Source organism: Apis laboriosa, unplaced genomic scaffold (genome assembly GCF_014066325.1).
Source record: "Apis laboriosa isolate Shangri-la unplaced genomic scaffold, ASM1406632v1 scaffold11_cov152, whole genome shotgun sequence".
Classification (NCBI taxonomy): Eukaryota; Metazoa; Arthropoda; class Insecta; order Hymenoptera; family Apidae; genus Apis; species Apis laboriosa.
In genome coordinates, this window is record NW_025221020.1 from 4,071,287 (window position 1) to 4,095,106 (window position 23,820).

The 23,820-nt window shown below is 48.6% G+C and overlaps 1 protein-coding gene across 3 annotated transcripts in view; it reads right to left on the bottom strand.

The window, feature by feature from the left end:
* Positions 1-23,820, bottom strand: part of LOC122720132 (irregular chiasm C-roughest protein-like) — a 162,314-nt gene that overhangs the window by 43,161 nt on the left and 95,333 nt on the right. For all 3 annotated transcript variants that reach the window (XM_043946626.1, XM_043946629.1, XM_043946625.1), the window contains one exon: positions 2,280-2,620. In XM_043946626.1, the coding sequence (XP_043802561.1) occupies positions 2,280-2,620 (341 nt within the window). The remainder of the gene's footprint in view (positions 1-2,279; positions 2,621-23,820) is intronic.

Here is a 23,820-nt window from a genome sequence, read left to right on the forward strand (position 1 = left end):
GGTGACGATGGTGGTGGTTGGTGGTGGTGGTTGCCGTGTATTACGATATTACGGTGTATCGGAGCGATGGCCGGCCGAGATGACACAGATTCGCGGCCGCGCATCGGTCACGGAGAAATTGGTAAATCCGCCGCCCGGCACGAGCGACGCCGCGCAAAATAGCCTGCGGCTACGAATCGATTAGATCGGCCGTTCCGCGTTCCGCCAAAGGAATTCTTTGTGGGAGTGCACCGGTGGTTAATTGGCAGGTAATCGAATAAACGGCAGCTCCATCCTTGCTCGGCGTAACCGGCCAATTTCCGCGTATCTGGAAACACGGTTTGAAAAAAAGAAAAAAGGGAGAGGGAAAATCTCCCGGGGGGCCGTTTCAATTTTACGGATTCATCGATTTCGAAAGATCCAAGGAAAACTTTGGCGAATCGCCGGTGAATCGCCGTTAATTCCGCCCTTTTTCCCCAGTCGACCCGACTCTCCGCGTCCACCGCATGTCCGGTCCGCGTCCATCGAAGCCAACGTGTTTCCCTCCAGGCGGAATCCAGCGAAGCGAGCGGTCGAACGTGGACGAGCACAAATGTTGGCGAGGCTGAGCGCGCACATTTTTCGGAACTCGTTAAAAAGGCAATTTAACTTGCCGCTCGCGGCCCATTAATACGATCGCGTTATCGACTAACCGCGACTTTCCAACTTCTGCTCTCGAAAATGCATCGTTATACCCCCGAATAATGCCCAAAGGGAGTCCGTTCGAATTTTTCCCTCGACACTTTGTCCATCTTTCTGTCTCTTCCCCGTTCGTTTCTTTCTTTTTTTTTCCCCCCCTACCGATCGATTCACCCTATGTATTCACGCGTGTACACGTCAAAACGCAATCGAGTTAAAATGTTTCGCGAACAACGAACAAACGAAGATGGACGAACCTATTATTCCGCGAGAAACGACGAGTGGCGGCATCGAGTTCGATTCTCCGATTCCTGCATCCGTGCACGCACACGCCATAAAATATTCCATCGCAACCAACCTTCTTTTCCCTTCCTACCAATTACCTACTTTGCTCTCCCCTCTCCCCTTTTTGCGTAATTCCTCCTTTTTCCTTCGCAGAAGTTCCCCTCTTCTCCTCCTCCTCCTCCTCTCTCTCGCAATTCCATAACAGAAAAAAAAGAAGGAAGAGAAAAAAGGAAGAAAGGGAGGAAAGAAGGGAAAAAAAAAATCAATAGGCCGCAGGAAATTGAATTTGGTCCGTGCAAACTGACCCATCGTGTATCGCAGCTGCGTGCCGCCTCTGGCGAACGCCGCCGCTACGGGGAAAAACGGAAAACGAGGAACGCGAAGGAAATGGCGTTGTCGATCGGACGCGACCGAGCCTCCATCCAGGCTTTCGTTCGATTTTGTACCTGGCTCTGAAAAAATATGTTCTATCCCTTTGCAATCGTCGCACGGTTCTCCGTTGCCGATCATTCGACCATCTATTCCTCGAACACGCGCACAGTCGATGGACGAAAAGAGACACCATATCTTTCTCTCTCCTTTCTTTCCATTCTTCCTTCGCGTACGATCATATCGACGCTCCACTCCACCCCTCACTCTTTCTTTTGAAATCCGCGGTTCATTCCAAACTGGACAATTCGAATCGAGGAGGTGGATAGTTATAGTCCCCTTTTAAAACCCTCGAACGAGATTTATCACCGTGAAATTTCGAATTAGGCGAGATGCGATCGAGACGGAAGACGGGAAAATTTAAACACGCGAGTAAGTTGGGGTTAAAGACCGAAGACGGGATATCTTCCATCATCCCCTCTTCCCTCGTGTACGTACATCATCAGGAGGGGGATAGGGGAGCGAGACAAGGGAACCGGATCGTTTTCTTATCCCGGTTGTTTGCAAATACAAGAGTTTCAATTTGTTCGCGCACATAAGCATTTTCCAATATCGTTGTTCCTTCCTACGTGAAACAAAGGGGAAAGCAATTTCGCGAATGCCTGCGGAGATACCGCCTCTCCTTAAGGACACCGTGTAATTTAAACGCAACAAACACGTCGGAAAATTGGAGCACTCCGTGTAGTTTCCTTCCCTTTTACACGGACAAGTCGAGGAAGGGAAAAAATGAATTCTCCAGTTCGAACTCGGATTAAAACCGGTACCGAGCCAAAGGTACAAAGGAGAGAGAGAGAGAGAGAAAAAAAGGGGGAGAAAGGAGAAAGAGGAGGGATAAAAGATGACTTTAACGAAGTCTATCCAATATGATCGTTCTGGTGGCGTTATTGTGTGCAAATTTCTTCGCTTACCCTCCTCGTCGCTGCCGATCATGGCGTAACGCTCGTATCCCGTGAGGTTTCTAACTGCGCCAAGCCCGAAGTCGTCCTTTGTCCATTGAATAGGTCCCTTCTGATCGAGGACCCGGCAAGGAAGCGTCACCCGGCTGCCAATCACCGCCGTCTGATCCATCGGCTCGATCGCGAATCTCTGATAAACTACTTCCGTGGTCGTGATCGGCCTCACCGTCGAGGCGAGCGGTGACACGTTTGTCATGTTCGTCGCTGACGCCGTTGTCCTTGTTCCCAGTGTCAGTAGCAACGACAGCCAGATTATAGACGGCGTTGATCTTGCCACGCCTCTCGTCCTCGCGCTGAAACAACGGAAAATGGGGTTAGAACTGGGGTTGCTGTTGTGGAGAGGATAATATAATCGGTAGTCACGCGATACCGCGAGAAAAAGAAGAAGAAGAAGAAGAAGAAGAAGAAGAAAAAATGAAGAAATTCGATTCGAGCGTGTACATACTATCTACACTACACTGTTATTACAATTCAACCCTTCGTCATCTCGTTACGCTTGATCGCTCGAAAACGATATCTACGCGGCCAATTACGACTTGGACTTTGGTCTCAGGGGAGAGAGGGGAAGTAGGCAAACGAGAGAGCGAAAACGATCGATAATCGAATTATACATCGAGCGTATTTACGTCGGCGCAACGATATTCGAAAAGGGTGGTTATCGTTAAAAACGTAAAGGCGTCGTTACTCAAGTTTCCCCTCCCTCCCTCTCGTTTTCTCCTCGTCCTCCTTCCTCGCGAGCCGAAGCTTGTTTAACGACCTTGCAGACGACCGCCTTCGCCCCGTTTACCTTCGAGCCGTCCTTGTTTATCTTTATGGTCCCATCGGATTGGAAAACGAGAGCGGAGACCAAGAAGTCGTCGCCGTAAATGAGACGATAAAACTATAGCCCCGTGCAGCAATTTATTATTGCGTTCCTAGACGTTCCCTTCCCCTGCCCGTGTGGACGGCAGCGCACGTGATGCCACCATTACGACGAGAAAGAGAGGAGGGATCCATTTACCATCTCGTTCACCCTCCCCCCTTTTTACTTCGTTTACGACGGTAATACCGTTTTGTCGTTGCGACGAAAAAAATACACTCCGCTGCTGGCAATTATTGCGCCACTCGTTCGACGACGACGGCGACGACGACGACAAAGGGCGACGATCTCGTCGAGGAAAAGGAAGGAGAGGAGGGTGAGGGCGGGGGACGCTAAACGATCGAGAAACACTTTAATAAAACTCGATCAACTCGCTCTCCTCCACTGGTATCGTTGCCGCGACAATTACATTCGTGACCCCGGAGGGGAGAGCGTGATCGATATCGAAATATTCTTCGCCGCCGACCTAAGCGGTTACCGATCGGCGAAACCCTTCTTCGTCGAAACCAAATATACATATCGTTTCGGTCCTCCCATCGCGGTGTCTGACAACGTACGCGTTCAATTCCTCCACCGCGTTGCGATCTACGCGAGGCAATTTCTCCCTCTCCTTCTCCAACACGTCCCCCACTCCTCCTCCCGATCGAGAGACGCGAACACGTTCCACGCGCGGTCACGTCATCGGCCGGCCGTTCGGCTTAATCGTTTCATCGACCTCTCAATTAACTTTCATTCGTCCGATTCTTGCGCTTGGATCGGACCATGGTCGAGTCGTCTGCATCGCCGTCCGCCTTCTTTTGACCGCAAGAGACTTCGCAGAAGATTTCTCCCCCTCCTCCCTTGCCTCGTCGTCTCCTCCTCTTGGACCGCGATATTTCTCGAAATTTACCCTTAACCGCCGCTAACCAACTTTCGCCCAACTTCCTGCTAAGCCTCCGTCCGCGCGTCGCGACACCCTGCTTCGAGAAGAGCGGTTCCGCTCGTAACGCGTCGCGCTCTCGTGTTTCTCGTTGAAGTTGAACGACGGCGCAGGGGAGGAGGGGGCGGGCACGGCTCTTGTCGCGCCATGTTCCGCAGAGGGAGGATGTCGTAAGACGGTCGTACGACATCGCGCGGCCGCCCGCTTACGAGCTGAATAGGATAATAAGCTCGGTCGTACGGTAACCGGTCCGAACCGTTTCAATGGAATACGAGACTAATGGACGTAATAATAATTGCGCTTGTGCCCGCTTACGCCGTATAACGGCGTATGACAACCCCCCTCGTCCCGTGCTCACCTAGGAACTGTGAAACGTGTCCGCGACGCGGCCTATGTGGGCCACGTTTCCTGTCGTCGTTGACAAATGCCTGGATCGGCTGCGGCTTTTGCGGCTCCAATCGATAAGCGCCACTTTAACGCGTACGCCGAGGTTTCTCGTTTTACCAACCCGTCCAAACGCGGAAAATGAAAATACCCAAATAGTGCTAATAAGGACTATTTAATTCACTCCCTGACCGAACGTATCGCGTCGTTTCTTTTCGAATTCGAGACGAGGAGGAGGAGGAGGAGGAAAAGAGGGGATATTTGCATTTGCCTATTTCTCGCGTTCTTCTATTTTTTTCTATTTTTTTACCTCGATCGATCAGCGTGTGAGAGATGATACTTCATTGATAAAATTTGAAATTGAATTTTGGCGAAGCACGGGTTCGACCTGATTTTCGGAATTAAAAATATTCGACGGTTTGTCGTTTATCATACATATTCGTTCTCATGGAGGATAAAATTTTCGATTTCATTACCCGTGCAAATGTGAAACGAGAAAATTTTAGATTCTAATTAATCAATGCGCCCTTCTATACTTTGGAATTTTTACGTTTCGAGGATGTTCAAAGCGGTCTCCTCGATCACGGATTATCGGTCGAATAATCGCGATTAATATTTTTAAATTAATTTCAATCGAATCCACGCATCGGGAACCGGCCAGAGGTTATAATTACTCGGATTACGTTATATTTCCGCGCCGCGATAAATAATCACCGATGCGGTGAAAAATTTTGGGGGATATTTATCGTCAACCGGCCAATATTTTTCGTTCCTCGCGTCCCATCCGTGTTCCATCCACTCTCCGCCAAACTCGCCGCAAATCAACGATTTTCAACCACCACGCCTCGAACCTTCACGAATTTCGATTCCGATTCCGATTCGCCGCGAATTTCGCGATATAATCGTGCTCGTCGAGTCGTTAGTGAAATTTCGCGAGAGGACTACTGCAGGCTTCGTGGAGGCGCGCGAAAGGAAGAAAAAAGGGAGGAAAAAACGAGGATACAAATAAAATGGAACGTACAAACGCGTCACTCGTTACCCCTTGACGCGATCCGCTTGTCCGAAAGGTAATTAAAAGTTTCGATATGGCGCGTAACGAGGATAATGCGTCCGCGGCGTGGAGGTCCACGCGAAGCGCGGATTTCAATACTACCGAAACACGATCCATCCACGATCTTCCCTCTGTCGACTCGAAACGAGTAGCTCGACGAGAGTACACCGTTTCCACCCAACTTATCGACGAGATTCGCTCGCACGCCCCCTTTAACGCTTTATATCGCGTGAAAATTTCGCGCGGCTTCGAGCCACGTGTTGTCCGTCCCCGCCTCTTGCGCCTCTCCTCGGCGTCACGCCTCGGTGATCACGCGTGTATTACGACCCGTGGACGCGCGCTCTCGAGCGAATGGCGCATGGTATGTATTCGTAGATCACGGCTCGCCGATAAAACGAAGCGGCTCGTCGGTGCTTGGCCGATAATTAATTGGCCGTTGCTCATCCGAACAATTACACCTGAATGCCGCGGCAATTATCAGCGCGGCGCAGGGACGACGCGGCGCAAACAAACGCACTCGTTTGTCGCGTGGCTGGCTTATTACGGCCGGTCGTCATCGGCAAATTTTGACGAGCCGTCTCCTCCCCTCCACTTCCCCCCCCCCATCTATATACCCTGTATACCCCGCGTGAAAAGGGTGCATCGAGCGGCTAGCGTAATCGAGCGACACGTATCCTCCACGTGTATCGAAATTATGTAATCCTGCCGCGTCCCGATAATCGGCGACGCGTTTTTCCGCTTGGAAAAATCGGATTCGCGAGTGGAAGGAGGGGAGGGAATGGTCGCGACGACTGCGTTTGACAGGTGAAAATCGAAATGGCGCGGGAAGCGGTTGATCGGGTCACTGGAAACGTACGATCGACCATCCTTCGAGTCGTCGAGCAGAGACACCGCATTCAATCGATCAATTTGTCATCGAGCGACCCAGAATCGAAGATACCACGCGCCTCGCGATCATGCACGCGAGCGAGGAGATTCTCTGCGTCGCTCGATTCCACCACCTACCTTCTTCCTTCTCGGTAACGATACGAACCGATCGAACGATCGATCGTAACAACCGGTTCGTTTTTATCGTAACCGTAGCGATCCGAAATGGAATCGGTCAATCGGTGTATCGCAAGGGCCCTGGTGCGGCCTCTCTTTTTTTTAAATCGAATCGCGTTCGGCTAACGACTTCGATTGTCGTTCGATGACCGAAGTTGAAGGCACGTTTGGCCACCGGTTACGGCCAAAATGGTTCATCATCCGGGAACTTTGCGCGCTATTGGCATTAGTGGTTCGGAGAGTTCATCTGAAACTATGGCTCCGCCGGTTAGTGATCGCGGCAGTTGTTACTGGTAAACTGCATCATGGAATATCCGATAATTTTCTCACCCCTTCCCCTAAACTGGGTCAATCTGTTCTTAACCAAATCGCGTCGTGAGAGAGAGAAAAAAAAGGAAGAGGAGAATTCTGAAAACTTTAACATCCCCTCCTCCACTTGGTAATTTGTCACCTGGACGTCGATGTACAATTAACCCGAGCGGAGAACAAACTTTCAACTTGCTCGGACTCCCTTAATTTTCTCCAATCGTCGCATTTTCTCTGAAAGAGGCGAGGAGGGAGGTGCAACCGTTCGTTTCTCTCTTCTATTTTACTTGGGAGGCTTGGCAAGCCGATAACTAGCCGAAACCGTAATATCTCTGCCTCCGAGTACGCCTTTCAATTTGAATAATCCGATGAATAAATTTGCCCGACCGTACACCTCGTTGCAATCGCAACGCGCCGTTTCCTATCCTCTCGCCTTTCGCGCATTCCCACGGGACGCATTCTCTCTCTCTCTCTCTATATATATATATACATACCTCTGCTCTCCCTAATTTTTGATTGATCCCTCGAAAGAACGGTGGTTACGCGCGTCCAGAGAATCAAGACACACGGGAGACGGGGCGGCGAAAAGGTGAAAATTCGTGCTCCATTCCCCAGACCGATTGCCCGGAATTAACGAAGCCATTAGTACTTTCTTAACTTCCCCCAGTCCCGGCTGTTCCATCCGTGATTCGTCGGCCCGCTCCTCGTCACGGGGAGGCCAGCTGACGCGCGAAAAACCGGTTTCGAGAACCATCCCTAATATATATATATATATATATATATATATCATTTTTATCGAGGCTGGGGCTCCACCTTCCACCGATAATCCATAATCGCTTCGACGGATTTCGATTAAATATCTATTAACCGGCCATCTTTTTCACGGAGGTGGCGAAAAAACAAAAAAAAAAAAACTGGAAGGAAGGAAGGAAGGAAGGAAGGATCGAAGAGGGTGGAAAATTCGACAGACAGGAAAATCTCGAACGAGATTTTTTTCCTTACGAATCCCCTTCCCTACACGTTTTTTCGAACGTGGATCCGTCCACGGATTGTTTTTTTCAATCCTGTTCCCAAGGCGCACGTGTCACCGGAAAATTGATTTATTATCGCGTAACCGTTTTCCCCCGGACCGTGTTTGCTCGTATCAGTATTCATGGCGCAACGAAAACTGTCAGGCCTGCCCGTACTACGCAGTCTGGCCGGGCTAGATGCGGCTGGCTGTTGCAACGGGGACGCATTGTGTGCTCACACAACAATCAACATTGGCTGTGTGCGCGCCCCCGCGTAGTCGTTGCACACGGACCCCGCAATGCCAAATTGACGCGCGCGCGTACACACATGCGTGTGTACCGACGTAACACACGCCGAAACAAGCAGCGGGGGTTTCGTGCGCGAAAACTCGAGGCGCAATCTCGAATGACCGACAAAGTCGCAGAACGGCTGAGGACGGCTGTTGCGGTTTCCGATTGCTTTCGGTCGTAAAAAAAAAAAAAAGAACGCACCATATTTGCAATTGGAATTATTCCTCGAAGGAGGAATTCGTTCGATTTTCGTTCGTTTTAATTAACGTTGCGAAACGCCCTTCGATCTCAAAAAGTAGAGTAGAGTAGAGTAAAGACCTTAACGCCGCCGGCCATTGCATCGTTCACAACCACCGATAATAAAATAGGTTTCGTTGTTTATTCGAACGGATGAGATCCAACACGAGACTGAATCGGCTACGAATAATTATTTCTACGGGAATCTATTAAAAAGAAAAAGAAACGAAAGGTTCAGCTTCGATAACTTCGTTTCTGTTGTCTATCGTCGCAGTGAGATAAAGGAATAGGAAAGAAGAAAGAAATTGAAATTAGTATTAAACTCGAGTAGGATTCTTCTTATGAACTTTGTTTCAAGCGTTTCGGATCGCACCGCGAACCGAATCTCGCTCGGATTCCCCTTTTAACGATAGATTTTAATATAGCCCGGCGATATAGATTACGGATACGGTTCATTGGAGGATACGTGAGATGGGTGTGTCGCGTACACGACGCCTCTTTGTACGCCGATCGACAGCTTTAACTTGCCCTTTCAACAATTACCCTGTGACCCTTGGAAACGCAGAGGTGCCGTGCGGAAAGAAGGTGGTCGAGGTTCGAGTAAATGTCACGTACGCCATTCACGGTTGTTACCGCCGTTAACTCGGTTAGAAAACTCTCTAACACGGCTGACACGGGAAATACACGGCATCCATGCATACGCGTGAAACGTAGAAGACGTACTCCCGTTACAAACTTCAAGAGTTTGAAAAAAAAAAAATAAAAAGGACGAGACCGTCTTTCCGTTTGAAAAACTTTCCACCCCCGTGTTTTTTCTCGAGGAGGGAAGACAAAAATAAAAACACCTCGCTCCAGCTTCGTAGCCGATTCCAACCGGATTAAATCCAACCACTATAGGGAAACCGCGATCCCTATTTCATCCCCGTTTTCAACTTTCTTCCTCCCCCCGCTTGGAAACGCTCGACAAGACGTTTCGCGGGGACAATGCTGGGAAGAGGAGGGGGGTTTAAGCGAGTTACGCGTCCCTTTTATGCATCAGAAAACATCCTCCGACCAGCAAACCGGCTCCTCCACCGTCGCGTCGTATCCTTTCCTTGGCGCTCGAACGCAGGGGTTGAACGGCGTTACAGGAAAAGCGAGTGAAACCCGTGAACGCAACCAGGACGCATATAATATCGAAGTTATGCGCCGTGACAGTACGCTCCCTGCCTCACAATGAGGGAATCCTTGCTTGTCCGGGCTCAAGCTGCGCCCGGTGATTTAAGATCGTGAACTCGCGAAGCGGATATCGATCGTTCTCTCTCTCTCTCTCTCTCTCTTTCTCTCTCTTCGTCCGAACAGCTCGCGAACGGTTCCAAATTGTTTTCGCTCTCTGTTACCGAGATAATAAATAGAGACGTGAGATAGGCGCAGAGGAGGAAAAATACAGAGGCGGGGCGGGATCGAGGAGATTTTTCGTGATGGGGCCGTGGTGGTACGGGAGAATGGATGACTAATGGAGGTTATTCAAGCACCGTCGTTAGACTTCTCCTTTTCCGAGTTTAATATTCCAAATTATAGGGAGGCGGGCGCAATTTTCGAATATTCAGCGGAGAGGAAAGGAAGCTGTCGGTGACCCAGATTGCTATCTACTGCTCGATTCCTCCAGCTTGGTCGTTAACCGAACGAAACAGGCCCCCCTCCCTTTCCCCTCCCTTTCCCCTCCCCACGGCTCAGCTACAATCTATTAATCCAATTGATTAATTTCCCTCTCGTTCCCCGCGCTGCTAATTAATTAGGGGGTATTAATTCGAAACGCGCGGAAAGGAGAAAGGAGGGGGGATGGTAGTAGAACAGATATTTCCAAAGCGTTGGGCACGCGTTGCGCGTATGAAACTCGTGAAACGAAACGTTTCGAAATATGATTTGAGGATCCCGTTCGATCCCGCGTAACACGAACGGATGGATATAGAAGCGGAGGGGGGTAAACCGATGCTGGGGATCGTTATGGAAGGGTCGGCGCAAAATGTTGGTTTTCGCGAATATTACTGTCGGGGGCTGTTCAAAGAACGGAGCGCTGGAAGCGGGCACCGTCGATGGTACTCGAGACGAACGGGATTAAATGGTGGTAGGACGGTGTGGAATTCGTTTCGCGAATCAGATTTCATTAGACGCGAGTTGATACAACGAGACCACGAGACCTCGTCGCAAAGAGGCAGTAAACGCCGGTCACAGTACCCCCTACGGTCTGTCCTGCCTTCTCTCTCTCTCTCTCTCTCTCTCTCTCTCTCTCTCTCTCTCTCTCCCTATGTGTGCCGGCGGGCACATACATACACCCGATGGTACATATGTACGAGGCCGCGGTTCACATCCCTCGAGCGTATACATCTGCAATGCAGAAACGAGACGACCATGTAAATTCAATATTTGCGCCGTGATGGAATGATCATTCCGCGGAGGGAACGATAGACGGACACTTAAGTGCAAGCCTGGTATAGTATAAGAAAGACGATGGTGCTCGTGATGGTGAGCGGTTTGCAGTTTAAACTCACGGTGGACGATTGTGTCTCGTCGAGAAAAATATAACTTTTCCACACGCATATTTTATTTCCTCCAACCAAATAATCATTTTCAAAAATCGTTCGCCCCGCTATCCTTATTTTTATTCGCGCCACGAACTCGCCGATCAAATTCTCCGATCCTCTCTAAACCCCTCCTCGATCGATCGGGTTGATTCATACTTAAATGGCGGCGTCGTCTGGCGCGAAAGCACACGAGAGGGGGAAGAGAAAGAGGGGAGGGAAAGAGAAAGAGAGAGAGAACGAAAAAAGAAAGCGACGGGGAGACCTTCGATCGAGCACTTGTCACCGAGCTTTCACGTTAATCACCTCAGGAGGCGGTCTCATTACAAGAATCAAAATATCCGTGAAAGACTTGGCGGCGTTCGTATCGTAGGCGCGTGTAGATAGGCGAGAGGGGCGCATAGCCGCTCGTATGCTCGCCGGCCCGTGTACGTGTGCGCCTCTGTGACGGAGGGTTTGTCAGCCGGCAACCCCTTCTAGGGTTGACCTTTCGCCGCGTGGATCGATATCGTGAAACGATATTTCCTCATTACGGCCGCGCGCTGCCACCGTGGCTCACGCACGTGTATAAATTTATTCCTCGCCGAAAAGAAAAAAAAACAGACTCGTCCTCGTTTATGAGATATGCATGATCTTCCCGTCACGAGTTTGAAAATAGAATACATAGCATTATACATAGGGGAATTAGGGATCGTCTGTCACCGTTTTTCCTCGCCGTCCTTCTGGAAAATCATTCGTAGGAAATTAAGACCTTTTTTAAGATACGTATACGTATACGCTTACGTTATATATATATATATATATATATATATATATATATATATATATATATGTTACCGGTATAATACGTGCGCGTGCATTTACGTGCTAAGACAGAAAGGAAAGAAAAGAAAAGAGAGAGAGAGAGAGAGAGAGAGAGATAGAGAAGAGGAGGAAACGTAGAAAACGTGGGATAAAGTCGAAAAAACGAAAGACACGGTTCCCCGGTTTTTGTAGGAGCCGGAGGAAGCTGTCTCGGGGTAATTACACCGTCTTTCCGTGATTTTAATAAACGCGAGGATGAATAGAAACAGAGCAACGTCTCGTCGCGAGTAATTCTTTTAGCGGGATGAAAATTTAACGCTGTGAAACGAGATAGAAGAAACGGTGGTGGTGGTGGTGGTGGTGGTCTCTTCTCTCCTCTCCCTATCTTCCTTATCCACCCCCGGAAATATGAAATACTTGTGCGCGTGGAATAAAGTTATTGCGCGTCCACCGTTATTTTGCCCCCGTGCTTAAACGATTCTACGTTACAACGCCTACCTACCAAACTCCCCCCATTCCTCCACACTCCATTATCATACACGGTGGTTCGTTATTCCATTACGCGATCCTTCTGCTTCTGCCGGCCGCTTCCATTTACCCCTCCCCTTCTCCTCGCATAAATTATTTTATCTTCGAAAACGACGGGCGCCGGGATGAATCGGTTATCCCCTAAGCTTTCGAGCTCGAGGTGTGTATCGTCCGCGTTCCAAGAGCGTTCTATCCTTCCCCCCCCCCCCCCCTCTCCTCCCTCTCCCGCCTCTGACCGCCTCGTAATCGACGGGTATCGACGCACAACTCCACCCGATTAACTCCAACGATCCTCGATGTCCTTTCTGACTGATCGTCGGACTCGAGGCCACCGTGGCCGACCCAATACCGGCTAATTCGATTAATCCTCGATTAATTACGCGGCCGCGTGGATCGAAGTTAATCGCCCCGCCTCGACGCCCCGCCCCCTCCTCTCCTCTCCGGTTAACCGGTTAACCGGCAATTTTACGACCCGCCAATGAAACGGAGGAGCACGCGGCGATATCTCGTCACCATCGCGTCCTTTCCACTAAGGAAAGGCTTCTTACGCCGGATCCCTAAGACGAAAGATTGAAACAAACTACGTGGGCGTATACCTTGGGAAATTCTTTATCGCGGATGACTCGAGTGTCTCCGGAGGGTGAATAACGTCCGAGTTTCCGAGAAGGTGATTGCGGACTACTTTCAAGCAGATTTCGCATTAAAAGGCGCATCGCTAACCGTCTCGCAGGCGAGATGATCAATTTCGAGAATTTCCCGCCGAAGGAAACGAAATCGACTCGAGGCGACGCTTGATCGATCGCACAGGTGTTTCCGAATTAACGCATCGTTCCCTCCATTCCGTTTCATTTCCACTCCCTGGAACGAACGAATCGACCATTCTCCACTTTCGTACACGCGTTCTCTCTCTCTCTCTCTCTCTCTCTCGCTCGCTCTGCCGGTTGGAGTGTCGCCGAACCCGATCGATCCGCGAGTTCAGCGGTTTTCAAGATATTTAACGAGCTCGATAACGAAGCGAGCAGTGCGGCGATGAACCAGCGTGGGGGAAGAGAGTGGGGAGAGACGAAGGATTTGGAGGCTCGAATGAATGTAGGCGCTGTTCAAACACCGACTGATCAAACAATAACATCGTTACAACGGTAAGTGAAATAATCGGAGTATCGATAATCCCATTGGCACGGCCGAGTGGACCGCGGGAACACGCTTTAACGGCTTCTCGATTTGCCACGGCGAGGAAATCCGCGGTAATGTCTGGACTGGGGAGTGGCCGCTAATCCGTCTCGAGTAACGACATTCGACGCGCCGATTAAAAAGGATTTCTCGGTTAAACCTCGTTAAGGATTTGCCGCCGGCTAATTAATCGCGATAGCTCGTTCTCCTCCAGGGCTTCTCCACCCCTCGAATCGATTATCAACACCGTGTGCCGAATACGCGCGAGTGAAATTGCACGGATTACGAATCAACCTTTTCTTTCTTTCTTTCTTTCTTTTCTTTTTCTTTCTCTTCTTCCTCTTCTCGCCTCGATCGAGCGGGGGAAAAAGAAAAGAGGGTAACACTTAGAAGCGGCGTGTATAATTAATCCCGCCCCAGAGAGGTGATGGATTAACACGTATTACTTTGAACCGAGGAAGGAAGAAAGGGAGGGAGGTGGAGGACAACGGGATGGTCGCGAAGAAGAAAACTCGATGTAAATACAGTTCCATTATCCGAAGATTGCTAGGCACTTCTATTATATACAGTATTTATTCACGCGAACAATAAAGATGGCACGAGCACCTTTTTGTGGCGTCGCCTGCTAAACTTTGGCCGGTAAGAAGAATCTTACGGCCTGTAAGCGGGATTGATGTTAAAAAAAAAAAAAAAAAAAAAAAAGAAAGGAAAAGAAAAGGAAAGGGAAAAAACGTTCTCAATGGGAAGCTCGACGGGAAGCTGGCTTCGAAAGGTGGCAAAAGGAAGGTAAGGGATCGAGGGGAAAGGGGGAGGAACATTTAGTTACGTTACACGATTGCCCCTTCTGGCTCGTCACGGCGCGGATTTAACTTTCAAATAGCCCAGTCATCGCGAGTTTAATTTCACGATTATTTTATTCCGGGGAAAAGAGTTAAGTAGGTCGAGGGTGCTCTTAATCAGCGCACCTTTTAAAGAAGGTAATACCGCGCGCAATTTTGCTTAGCGGCCGCACCGCTATTAATTTCTTGTTCCTTCCGGCGACTGACACTCGGTCGTAGAGGGAGAGAAGGTGAAAGAGAAAGGGGAAGAAAAAAAAAAAAAAAAAAAAAAAATTAGGATGGGTCGTCATTCTCGGCGTCTCGTTTCCATCATTTCTTTTCTTTCTCCTTTTCCTTTTTCCTCTTCTTCTTCTTCTTCTTCTTTTTCTTCTTCTCCTCAAATCTCGTCGAGCGAAGTCAGATTGCGCGAAAAGAAAAAACGTTAGACGACGCATTTAAAACGTGGCGCGCATCCCCTTAATTCGATACGGAGCGTTCGTTCGTTAATTAGACCGGTCTCGCTCTCGAACAACGAATCAACTCCTCTCTCCTCTTCTCGCGTGCAAAATTCCTCCCTTTTCGGATGGTAATAAGAATGGTCATTATCGTACTGTTTACAATCTCGAGAGTGAGGGGGTGGATCGGGGCGTACGTTCGTCCCCGATTTAAGATCTCTAACCAACCGGGAATTCTCCCTTCGAATTTCTCGAGGACCGGGCGCGGTCCTTCCCTTCTCCAACCTTCTCCAACCAGAATGCCGAAAATTGTTCTCGGGGAAAATTCGAAGAGCGTCGGGCAAGCGACACGACAATTTCGGCGATTTCGATGGAGCTCCGCTCCAATTTTCGCCTACTTCCCCCCCCATTGTCTCCCCTTTGTTTCCTCCGCGCTACGGCGGAGGATACGAGGGAACCCGTGAAAGGCGGTTCCCAGGTAGGAGAAAAGAGAAGAGAAAATAGCCGGGGGAAGACGAGTCGTGAATAATACTAGGTGTACGATTACCGGGTGGAATCGTACGAACGTGTTGTTGTTGTTGTTGTTGTTGTTGTTGCAAAGAAGCGTGGCGTACGGGGAAAGGTAAGGGGGTGGTAAAAATTCAAGCGTTGTGGTATCTACGAGCATAATCGGGGGAATTAAAAAACGTAATTCGTGGACTTTCGGAAGATTACGCTACTCTCCGTGGCCTTTTTACTCCTCCCGTTAATTTTTTCTCTCCCTTCGCGCAATTTTTCCTTTCTTTTTCTCTCCTCTCCTCCTCCGTCTTTTCGTAGGTAATTAAAAAATAAAAACGGTGATTCACGGTGTGGCGTGAGCGAGGATACTTGGATACTTGGATGAGCATTTGATTCGATCTCGAATCGAAAAAAGGAAGAAAGGAAAGGGGAAAGGAGGAAAAAACAGAAGCACGCGACACGGTGTAACGTTGCGCACAATTGCATCGCGATGGCGGTGATATCAATATCACGTTTCTGGGTCACGAGACTGAAGCACGACGCCGTTGAATATTTAATTGATCCTCGTGGTCGTGTGTCTCGCGGCGGCTTTGATGTTCGGCGATAACTCGGTTTTCTCAATGGCCGACTAACAAACGAGATACGGGGGTTACACCCACAGAGGGAGCATGCAAAAATCCCTGCCCGGTTACGATGAATATTTACAAATATTTAACGTATCGCGTAACTTGCCGAGATGGTTGCCGCCGGTTATGAATAAATCATGAGGTAGACATTGAGAATCGAAAGGTTACCGGAAAACGACCTGCGAAACCTCCAAAGGGGGGGGGGGGAAACGTTCCTTTAACGAACGGAAAAAAAAGAAGAGAAAGGAAAGGAGGACGAAGGAGGAACGACCCCGCCGATAAAATATATCCCGGTGTGCCTTTATATCGCGATTCCCATGAAATCTCGCATACATCGTCGATAGGTATTGTTCTCGAGCGAAGGGGAGGAGGGTGAAAAAAAAGAAAGGGAAAAAAGGAGAAAATCGTTCGATTAATCCCGTGAAATAATGGTCTCATTGACTTGGACGAGCACAATCTCTGCTGCGAACGAACGAGCAAAAGATGACGAAGAAACGGATGGGTGAAACGGAGCGTGAAACGTTTCCAACCCGATCCAGATAAAAGCAGTTGTACACTGTTTTAATGAGATCTTGTTACGCGACTCGAGAGGCAAACAAATTATTAAATAGCTGCGCCCCTTCCTCCTTCCTTCTCTACGCGAATTAGAAAGCGAGAGAGAGAGAGAAAGCGATCTTTCACTCTCGGCAATGTTCTTAATTACGTCGATTATATAATTGGACAAAGGAACGGACGTGTACGATCGCACGACGCGTAAAACGCGACTCCCCTCCAAGAATATTCCGACGACTCGTGCCTGATCTCACCACTGGTCTGGTCTGACAACGTGCCGACCAATTCCACTGCGGGCTCCAGAGTCGTCTAACGCTCGCCTCTAATTCGCTAAAACACGAGCTTTACTCGAGATTAGAAATAAACAGACGATTGTTCACAATCTTGGTTCACTGAAAACGGACTTGACGGCATTTATGGATCAGTAAACCAGCTCGAAGTGGTGGAGTTCGATCTCGATACCGAAATCGAGGAAAGAATCATCGAAGGAAACGTTTCGGATGATAGAAGAGAAGAGAAGATTCTGGAGGACGCCGAGGACAACGAAAAAGGAATTCGTTGTTGCGGAATTCGGGGATTCGTTCGGGGAGAAGTCGATAAACACCGCCAGAAATGTGGAAATGTGCTCGCGTGTCCCGATGCGGCGGGAAAAGAACCGGCCGCAGGAGAACGGTCGAAGATTAATGGGCTCCAATGGCGGAGGTATTCGTCTATGATTCGGAGGGAGGAGGAGAAAATTGTTTAATGATTGATAATCTATCCTCGATACCGGATTAAACTCCCTTCTGAAGCGTTGCTTCAAAGTTGCACGCGGGGAATTATTGGCATCCGTGCATCCGTGTGAAACAACGAACGGTGGACCCGAGAGGAAAGGAAAGGATAAATTGGGAACAAAAGGGAAGGGAGGGGGGAAAAAAAAAGGAGAGGGAACGAAATGAGATTTGCTGTGTCGTTCATAAATCACGCGGGGCGGGACTTAACTACTTTATAACCGTCCGTTGGAACGGGCAATGTTATCGATGAAAGTTTCAACTTTGCGGTGCTCCTATTTAAATAAATCCAACCGGGTTGGATTAGTCCCGCGTGGTCTCCATTACAGAAGCAAGCACGGTTACGAAAAAGGGAAAAGTTCGCGTGAAGATCGTATATTTAAAGTTGGCGTGGAAAAAAAGCAGTGGGGGAGAAAGAGAGGGGGAGAGGGGAAGGAAAGAGCGTTGGATATATTTCACGAGAAAGGACGCAACGGAGCGTTTGGCGTCCATTCTCCTCGGCGAAACCTCTCCTCGGGCAACCTTGTCCTTTGTTGCATGGAAATCCTACGAGCTTCTTGTTTTCGCGACAAAAAGCCACGCGATTCGAGCTGGCAACCGGTCACTCGATACCGGAGACGACGGTTCAATATTTATCCGCAAATGGAAGGGAGTGAACGCGGGGCAAAGAACGCGACTCGGGAAACAAGTTAAACTCGTTCGCAACCAGTCGCTTCGACTCGGTGAATTCTACGTCGTCGTCGACGACGTTGCAAGAAATTCGCAACCTCTTTGTCTCCGTTATCCTGTCAACCGCTATGAGAGGATACTCGATACAAAGGTAGAATACGTACAAAAGTAGTTTCACCTATATACCATCTTATACACCGTCCCTTTCTCCTCTATTCGTTCCAACTTTGAAAAGTTTCGACCGAGGAATTTGTAAATATTTCAACGTATCTGCGCCCCTTTGAGACGCAGCCGAGATACGAAGGAGGGAAAAAGAAGAGAGTGGGTGGCGAGTCGCGAGTCGAAAAACAATAAGAACGCTATTCGATGGACGATCGAAAGGCGATGGAACGGTGGCCACGGTTCGAAGTCATCGCACGTACTTCATGAGACTTCGGCGCGAAATAATTGTAGCCGCTCGAGGCGTGCAGGCATTTTCTAATTTCGGAGTAGCTATCTATCGGTCGGTCGAAATCGGTCCACCCGATCTTCTCTACGTGGTCGCTCGCGAAGGACGGGCGAAGCGTTCCGTCCCTGGCCGGAAACGGAACAGATTCCAAACGGGAGAAAATGGGTCCTCCGCCCAGGGAGGACTCGTACAAACGAGACAACCAGTCTTTTGTTGTATCGTGTACCGTGGAAACCGATAGGACGTGAGCTCATCGCGACTTTCGCGAAATAAACCCTATATATATATATATATACACACGGATCCTTTTGAGAAATCCACCGCGTTCTCCTTTTCTTTGTCTTCTATCCTCGAAACGAATACGTTTCCTTCCGCACATACAGCTACATGTATATATCTCTAATGCATTTTTATTTTCATCCCCGATTCCCGTGCGCGCGCTTCAACATCCCCTTGTTGCGAGACAACGCGGACCGCATACCGATTCCGCTCCACCGATCTTCGACTTTAGCTACACTTGACCGCGCGTATTTCACCGGTATCGGTATCTTTCGTATCCTCTCCTTAACCATCCCTATATAACCTAGAACGCTGAATTCCAATACGTCCCGATATTTCAAATCCACGGAACGAAAACGTAGATATAATAATAATTCGTCCATTCGATTCTGTCATGGAAAGGAAAGAGAAGAGGAAGGGAAATTCGATCCGCGTTTCGTTCTCGACGGTAAAACGCGGATCGATCTCCTCCTTTCCCTGAGACCTTCCTTGTTCCGCGATATTACACCGTTCGAAAATCTCGATCTTCCACCACCGTAATTCCAAGGATGGAATTACGAGCGAAGGGACGAAAAATTTCGACGATTCGTTAAACCTGTCGCGCAATTTATCTTCTGGAGAAATAGATCGAGGGGGGGGGGAGGGCTACTCGATATTAATTCGCCGTAGTATATTAGTATAGAATCGAGAAAATAGGAGGAGGATTTCGTTCTAGGATCTCGTTTTAGGATTCTCGTTGCCCGAAAAGTTATAACGCACGAGCTGCGCGGAGAAGCGGATCTTTCCACGGCCACAATGCGTCTCGGCACGGTACGGACGAGTCCGGAGTTTTCCGCATCGCTGCACGAATCGCGATTTCGTTCGACGCGATCGTTCACCCGGTTTTCCTACGCCGGTTGGTGACCCGTGCCAGCGACTCCTCCTATGCATTCCTTCCATCGATCCTCCCCCCAGGAATCCATGTTTTCGGCTCGAACGAGCCCCCCCTCCCCTCCACCCCTCGGCCAACTCGTACGCGGAGCGCCGATACGAGTTCTTCTCCGACCAGTTTCCCGCGATAGGAGCTATATATCGGGGCACGAAACGAGGTTGATATTCCATTTCGTTTCCTTTATGCTTCATACGCTTTTTTTCGGGGCTTCAATTCGGGGAATTAATTTTTTAATCGAAATTTTGATTGCGGATCTTCGCGCGAAATGAGCATTAGTCGAGCGCGACGAGCGCTCGTCGGCGCGGGGGAAAAATAGATAGTGAAAGTTGAAAGGGGCAAAAAACCATATTAAATATTTGCCGTCTAAAAACGAAAAATTTCACGATTGCACGATCGTGAAATGGCAGAGGAAGTGCTTCGGGATAAATTAAATTTCATTACAATCCTTTCAACGGTACGTTCACCTTTTTGGATATATCCGCTTACAATCGTTCAATGCGCCATTCCAGTAGTAGTTCGCGCATACGTCTATTATTATATTCGTTCGAGAGATAAAAAAAAAAAAAAAAAAAAAAAAAAAGAAATGAAAAGGTAGAAGCGATAAACTGTTTTCGCCGCTCAATTTTACGCGAAAGAGAAAAAAAAATGGAAAAATATTCAACAACAAAATTATTCGCGTTGTAATAAACGCGTTGAATATCTTGGCGGAGAAAGGGTTAAGCTATCTTAAAGCCACCTTAATAAATCCAGCAGCAACAGCAGCAGCAGCAGCAGCATCGTGATTGCCGGCAGATTGTTACGACACGCGTAATATCTTCAGAGAGACGAGTTTCTTCGACGAAGGCACGTCGAGAATCTTCCAAAGTTGGGAATTATGCAACGCGTGCGCACGCACGTGCTTATGCATGTATGCAAATCGCGGCTAACGCCCGCGGCTTAATTAAGAGACAGCGGAACGCACACTCGTCCCAAAATCAGTTATCAATCGTGTCTGATCTTCGACGCGAAATCGAGAGAGAGAGAGAGAGAGAGAGAGAGAGAGAGCCGACTAAAACTTTGGACGACTAATTACCCTCCCCTTCATCGAAAATTAAAATTCGATCTCGAATACGCGTGACGCAAAGTCCATCGATCAAAAACGAAAAGCTGGTAAATAAATATTTAAATTGAAATACAGTCAGCTTTCAATAGGACAACAATTTTTGACAAATTTCACTCAAATTTCGGGGGATATTATATAGAATTCGTATGAAAAGTTTTTCGGACCGACGAAGCGATTCGACCATTCGTTTTTTCACGAAACAAAAAAAAAAAAAAAAAAAAAAAAAAAACAAGAAAACAAAGAAACTAAAATTGAAGTTTCGGATTACTCTCGCCGTATTCCATATACCTGTACGACCACTGGGTAGTCTCTGGCCGCGCATTTATGCGGAAGAATAAGAATAATAAAAGTGTGGAATTGGTTGCGTTAGCGAGAAGGGTCAGTCTGTTTCGTCGAACGAAATGTGGAAACAATGTGTCGAGATATATGTTTTTCCCCCTTCACGCATATTCGCAATACGGTAGTTTCACCCTCCAGCCCCTGGTAATATCTCGTATCACGCGCGTCATATGGAGCAGCGTGAAACAAAAGGGCGTTCTCGGCATAGAAAAGAAAAACGAATCCCTTCCTCTCCCCCCCCCCCCCCCTCCTCCCTTATGGTCGGATCGAGGCAACACGGCGGCCGCTAATTAAATATATATCTTTATAAGCCGACTGCGCACACTTTTATCCCGATGATATTTTTTTTTTTTCTTTCTTTTTTCTCCCCCGGCCTAACGATAATACCCTCCGCATCCCCATTTGTTACCGCCGAAGGGAACAATTAACTCCGCTGTCCGGCCCCCGATTAATTTATCACTCCTCGCTTTGGCATTTAAATGCGCCCATTTTTCGTCCTTTCCCACCGCGAGCAATTATCCTTTTTTGACAGTTCACCAGCCTCGTTCACCACCGACGGCCAAGCGGCGCGCGGCCGTTTTCGTTTCGCGCGTTATCGCGTCCACGGACTTTGAATCCATTGTATACTCTCTGTTTATGGAAAACACGCACGTGTCAAAGGATAAAATATTTCAGAGCGAAAACACGGCTCGATGGAGATCCAACGTGATTAAAAGAGTCGTGATTAAACGCATCTGTCAGCCATGGGGAGGGGGGGAAACGGGAGTAGTACATTCAGGATGAATCGGAATTTCGCGTTCTCGCGCGTTCACGTTGAGAGACAAGCTCGCGTGCCGTGAAAAAAACGATGTGGCGTAGAAACGGGAGTGGGAGGGACGGCGGAGGGACGACTGGTTGGTTCCAGGATACAATTCCACGATGCGTCCTCCTTCCCATTTTCCCCTCTCCTGTGCTTCCTTCCCCCCCCTCCTCCTTCCTCCCTACCACACGGCGTTTACCAGTGGCACAGAAAAATATTGACGTATACACTGGACGCAATCTTGCACGAAGTCGACGAGAATTCCCGTGGTTGTGGAAGATAGCGAGAGGTTTTCGAATGAATATATACCTCCACCCCGCCAAGCTTTATCGATCTCTCAAAGTCTGGAGAGTAACGGCTAATCCGGCCAATGTCCCCCTACCACCAATTAAAAGATAAAATCCGGGCAACAGCGCCGAGAACGAAAGGATACAGTCATTCGATTAATTGGCAGCTGTCGATTTCGACTGTCGATTTCCAAACGAACCGCGATTTATTTTAATTTTCCCCTCGACGGTGATAGTGAATTGGGGTCTGGAGGGAAACAACCACTCGACGTCTCGTACTTTTTCTCTCGCCCGCCCATCTCCCATCATTTCTCATCCCTTTCTCCCGTTCTCCCATCCTCCCGCGCTCTGCTCTCTCTCTCTCTCTCTCTCTCTCCCTCCCTCGCCCTTTTTCATCACACACGCTCATTCGTATTCAAATTTATTCGAACACATAATACACACGCGTGCGGTATGCTTGACAGAAATGCATTCGCGTGCAACGAGAGTAAAAAGAGTTGGCAGTTCGTGGAGCGTGACATTCGCTCTTCTTCCCCTTTCTCCGCGTATTTTTTCTCTCTCTCTTTTCTTTCTTTCTTTCTTTCTTTCTTTCTTTCTTTCTTCCTTTTTTTTCCTCTCTCTCCCCCTCGTCGGTGCATTATTCGACGCATTGCGGCTGCCTATCCGCATCCCTTTTTTTCCCGAAGCGGGATGAAGCGCAACCATCGTTCTCCATTTCCCTCGCCTCGATCCCCACTCGGCCCCACATTCCTCTCCATTTTTTTATCTCCATTCTTTCTCCGCCCTTCCACGATCGAATTAGTGGCAATCGGTCGAAGGGGCGAACGTCGTCGCGCGAGCTATCGAGGAATTACTCGATTTGCGCGCTTAGACATGCGCTCTACCGGTAAATGCACCGAAATCCCAGCTTCGAGACGATTCGGAGAGAGAGACCGGTCATCACGACTGCAAGCACCGTGCAAACTGGCGACGATTACGTCAAAGTCGCATCTCCGTCAACAATGATCCCAAAGCGCCCGATCCGAACGTAAGCGGACTGGCTTCGAAACTCGGTCGATTACTTGGATGGAATGCGCATTATGGAATGGACGTGGTTAGCCGAGGATAGCCGAGGCACAATACACGAGATAAAATCGTATGATTCGATGGATTCGAAAAATTTAGAACGATCGGTCTACCGTTTGAACATTTATACGAATTTTTTTTTAAAAAAAAGTGTAAAAATAAATATGAAATACGAAATTATTAAAATATTTATCACGTTGATATTTGAGATATCAAACGTAACGTTTGTTAAATGCATCGCGCTCGAAAGAAGTTTCTCGTGGCGATCGATAAATCACCGAACAACCGCAGAGCCCAGCAAACTACCCTGTTCAGACACGATCCACCGGTAATCCCTCGGCCGACGAGACACATGTCGAGACCTCTCCTTTTTCGCAATCTATCGCGAGTAAACTAACCAACTTGGAAAGCAGGGTAACGCTGTCTGCTTTCGGAGAATCCCGGTGGGGTTGGCTAAAGGGTTGGGAAAGAGAATTCCGGATTGTCACTCCGTGCCGCTGCGCCGTCTCGAACCCCATTAACCCATTCGAGGACGACGAGCAAATACCGCGCCCTTCCATGATCGAGCCGGATACGCCCCCCACCCCCTCGTAGCAAAGAAAAAAAAAAAAGAAAAAGGAAAAAAAAATAGATACGTCGGCAAAACGTTGGAGAAACGAGAAAGTTTTCCAGGGTTAAGGAGCCATAACGT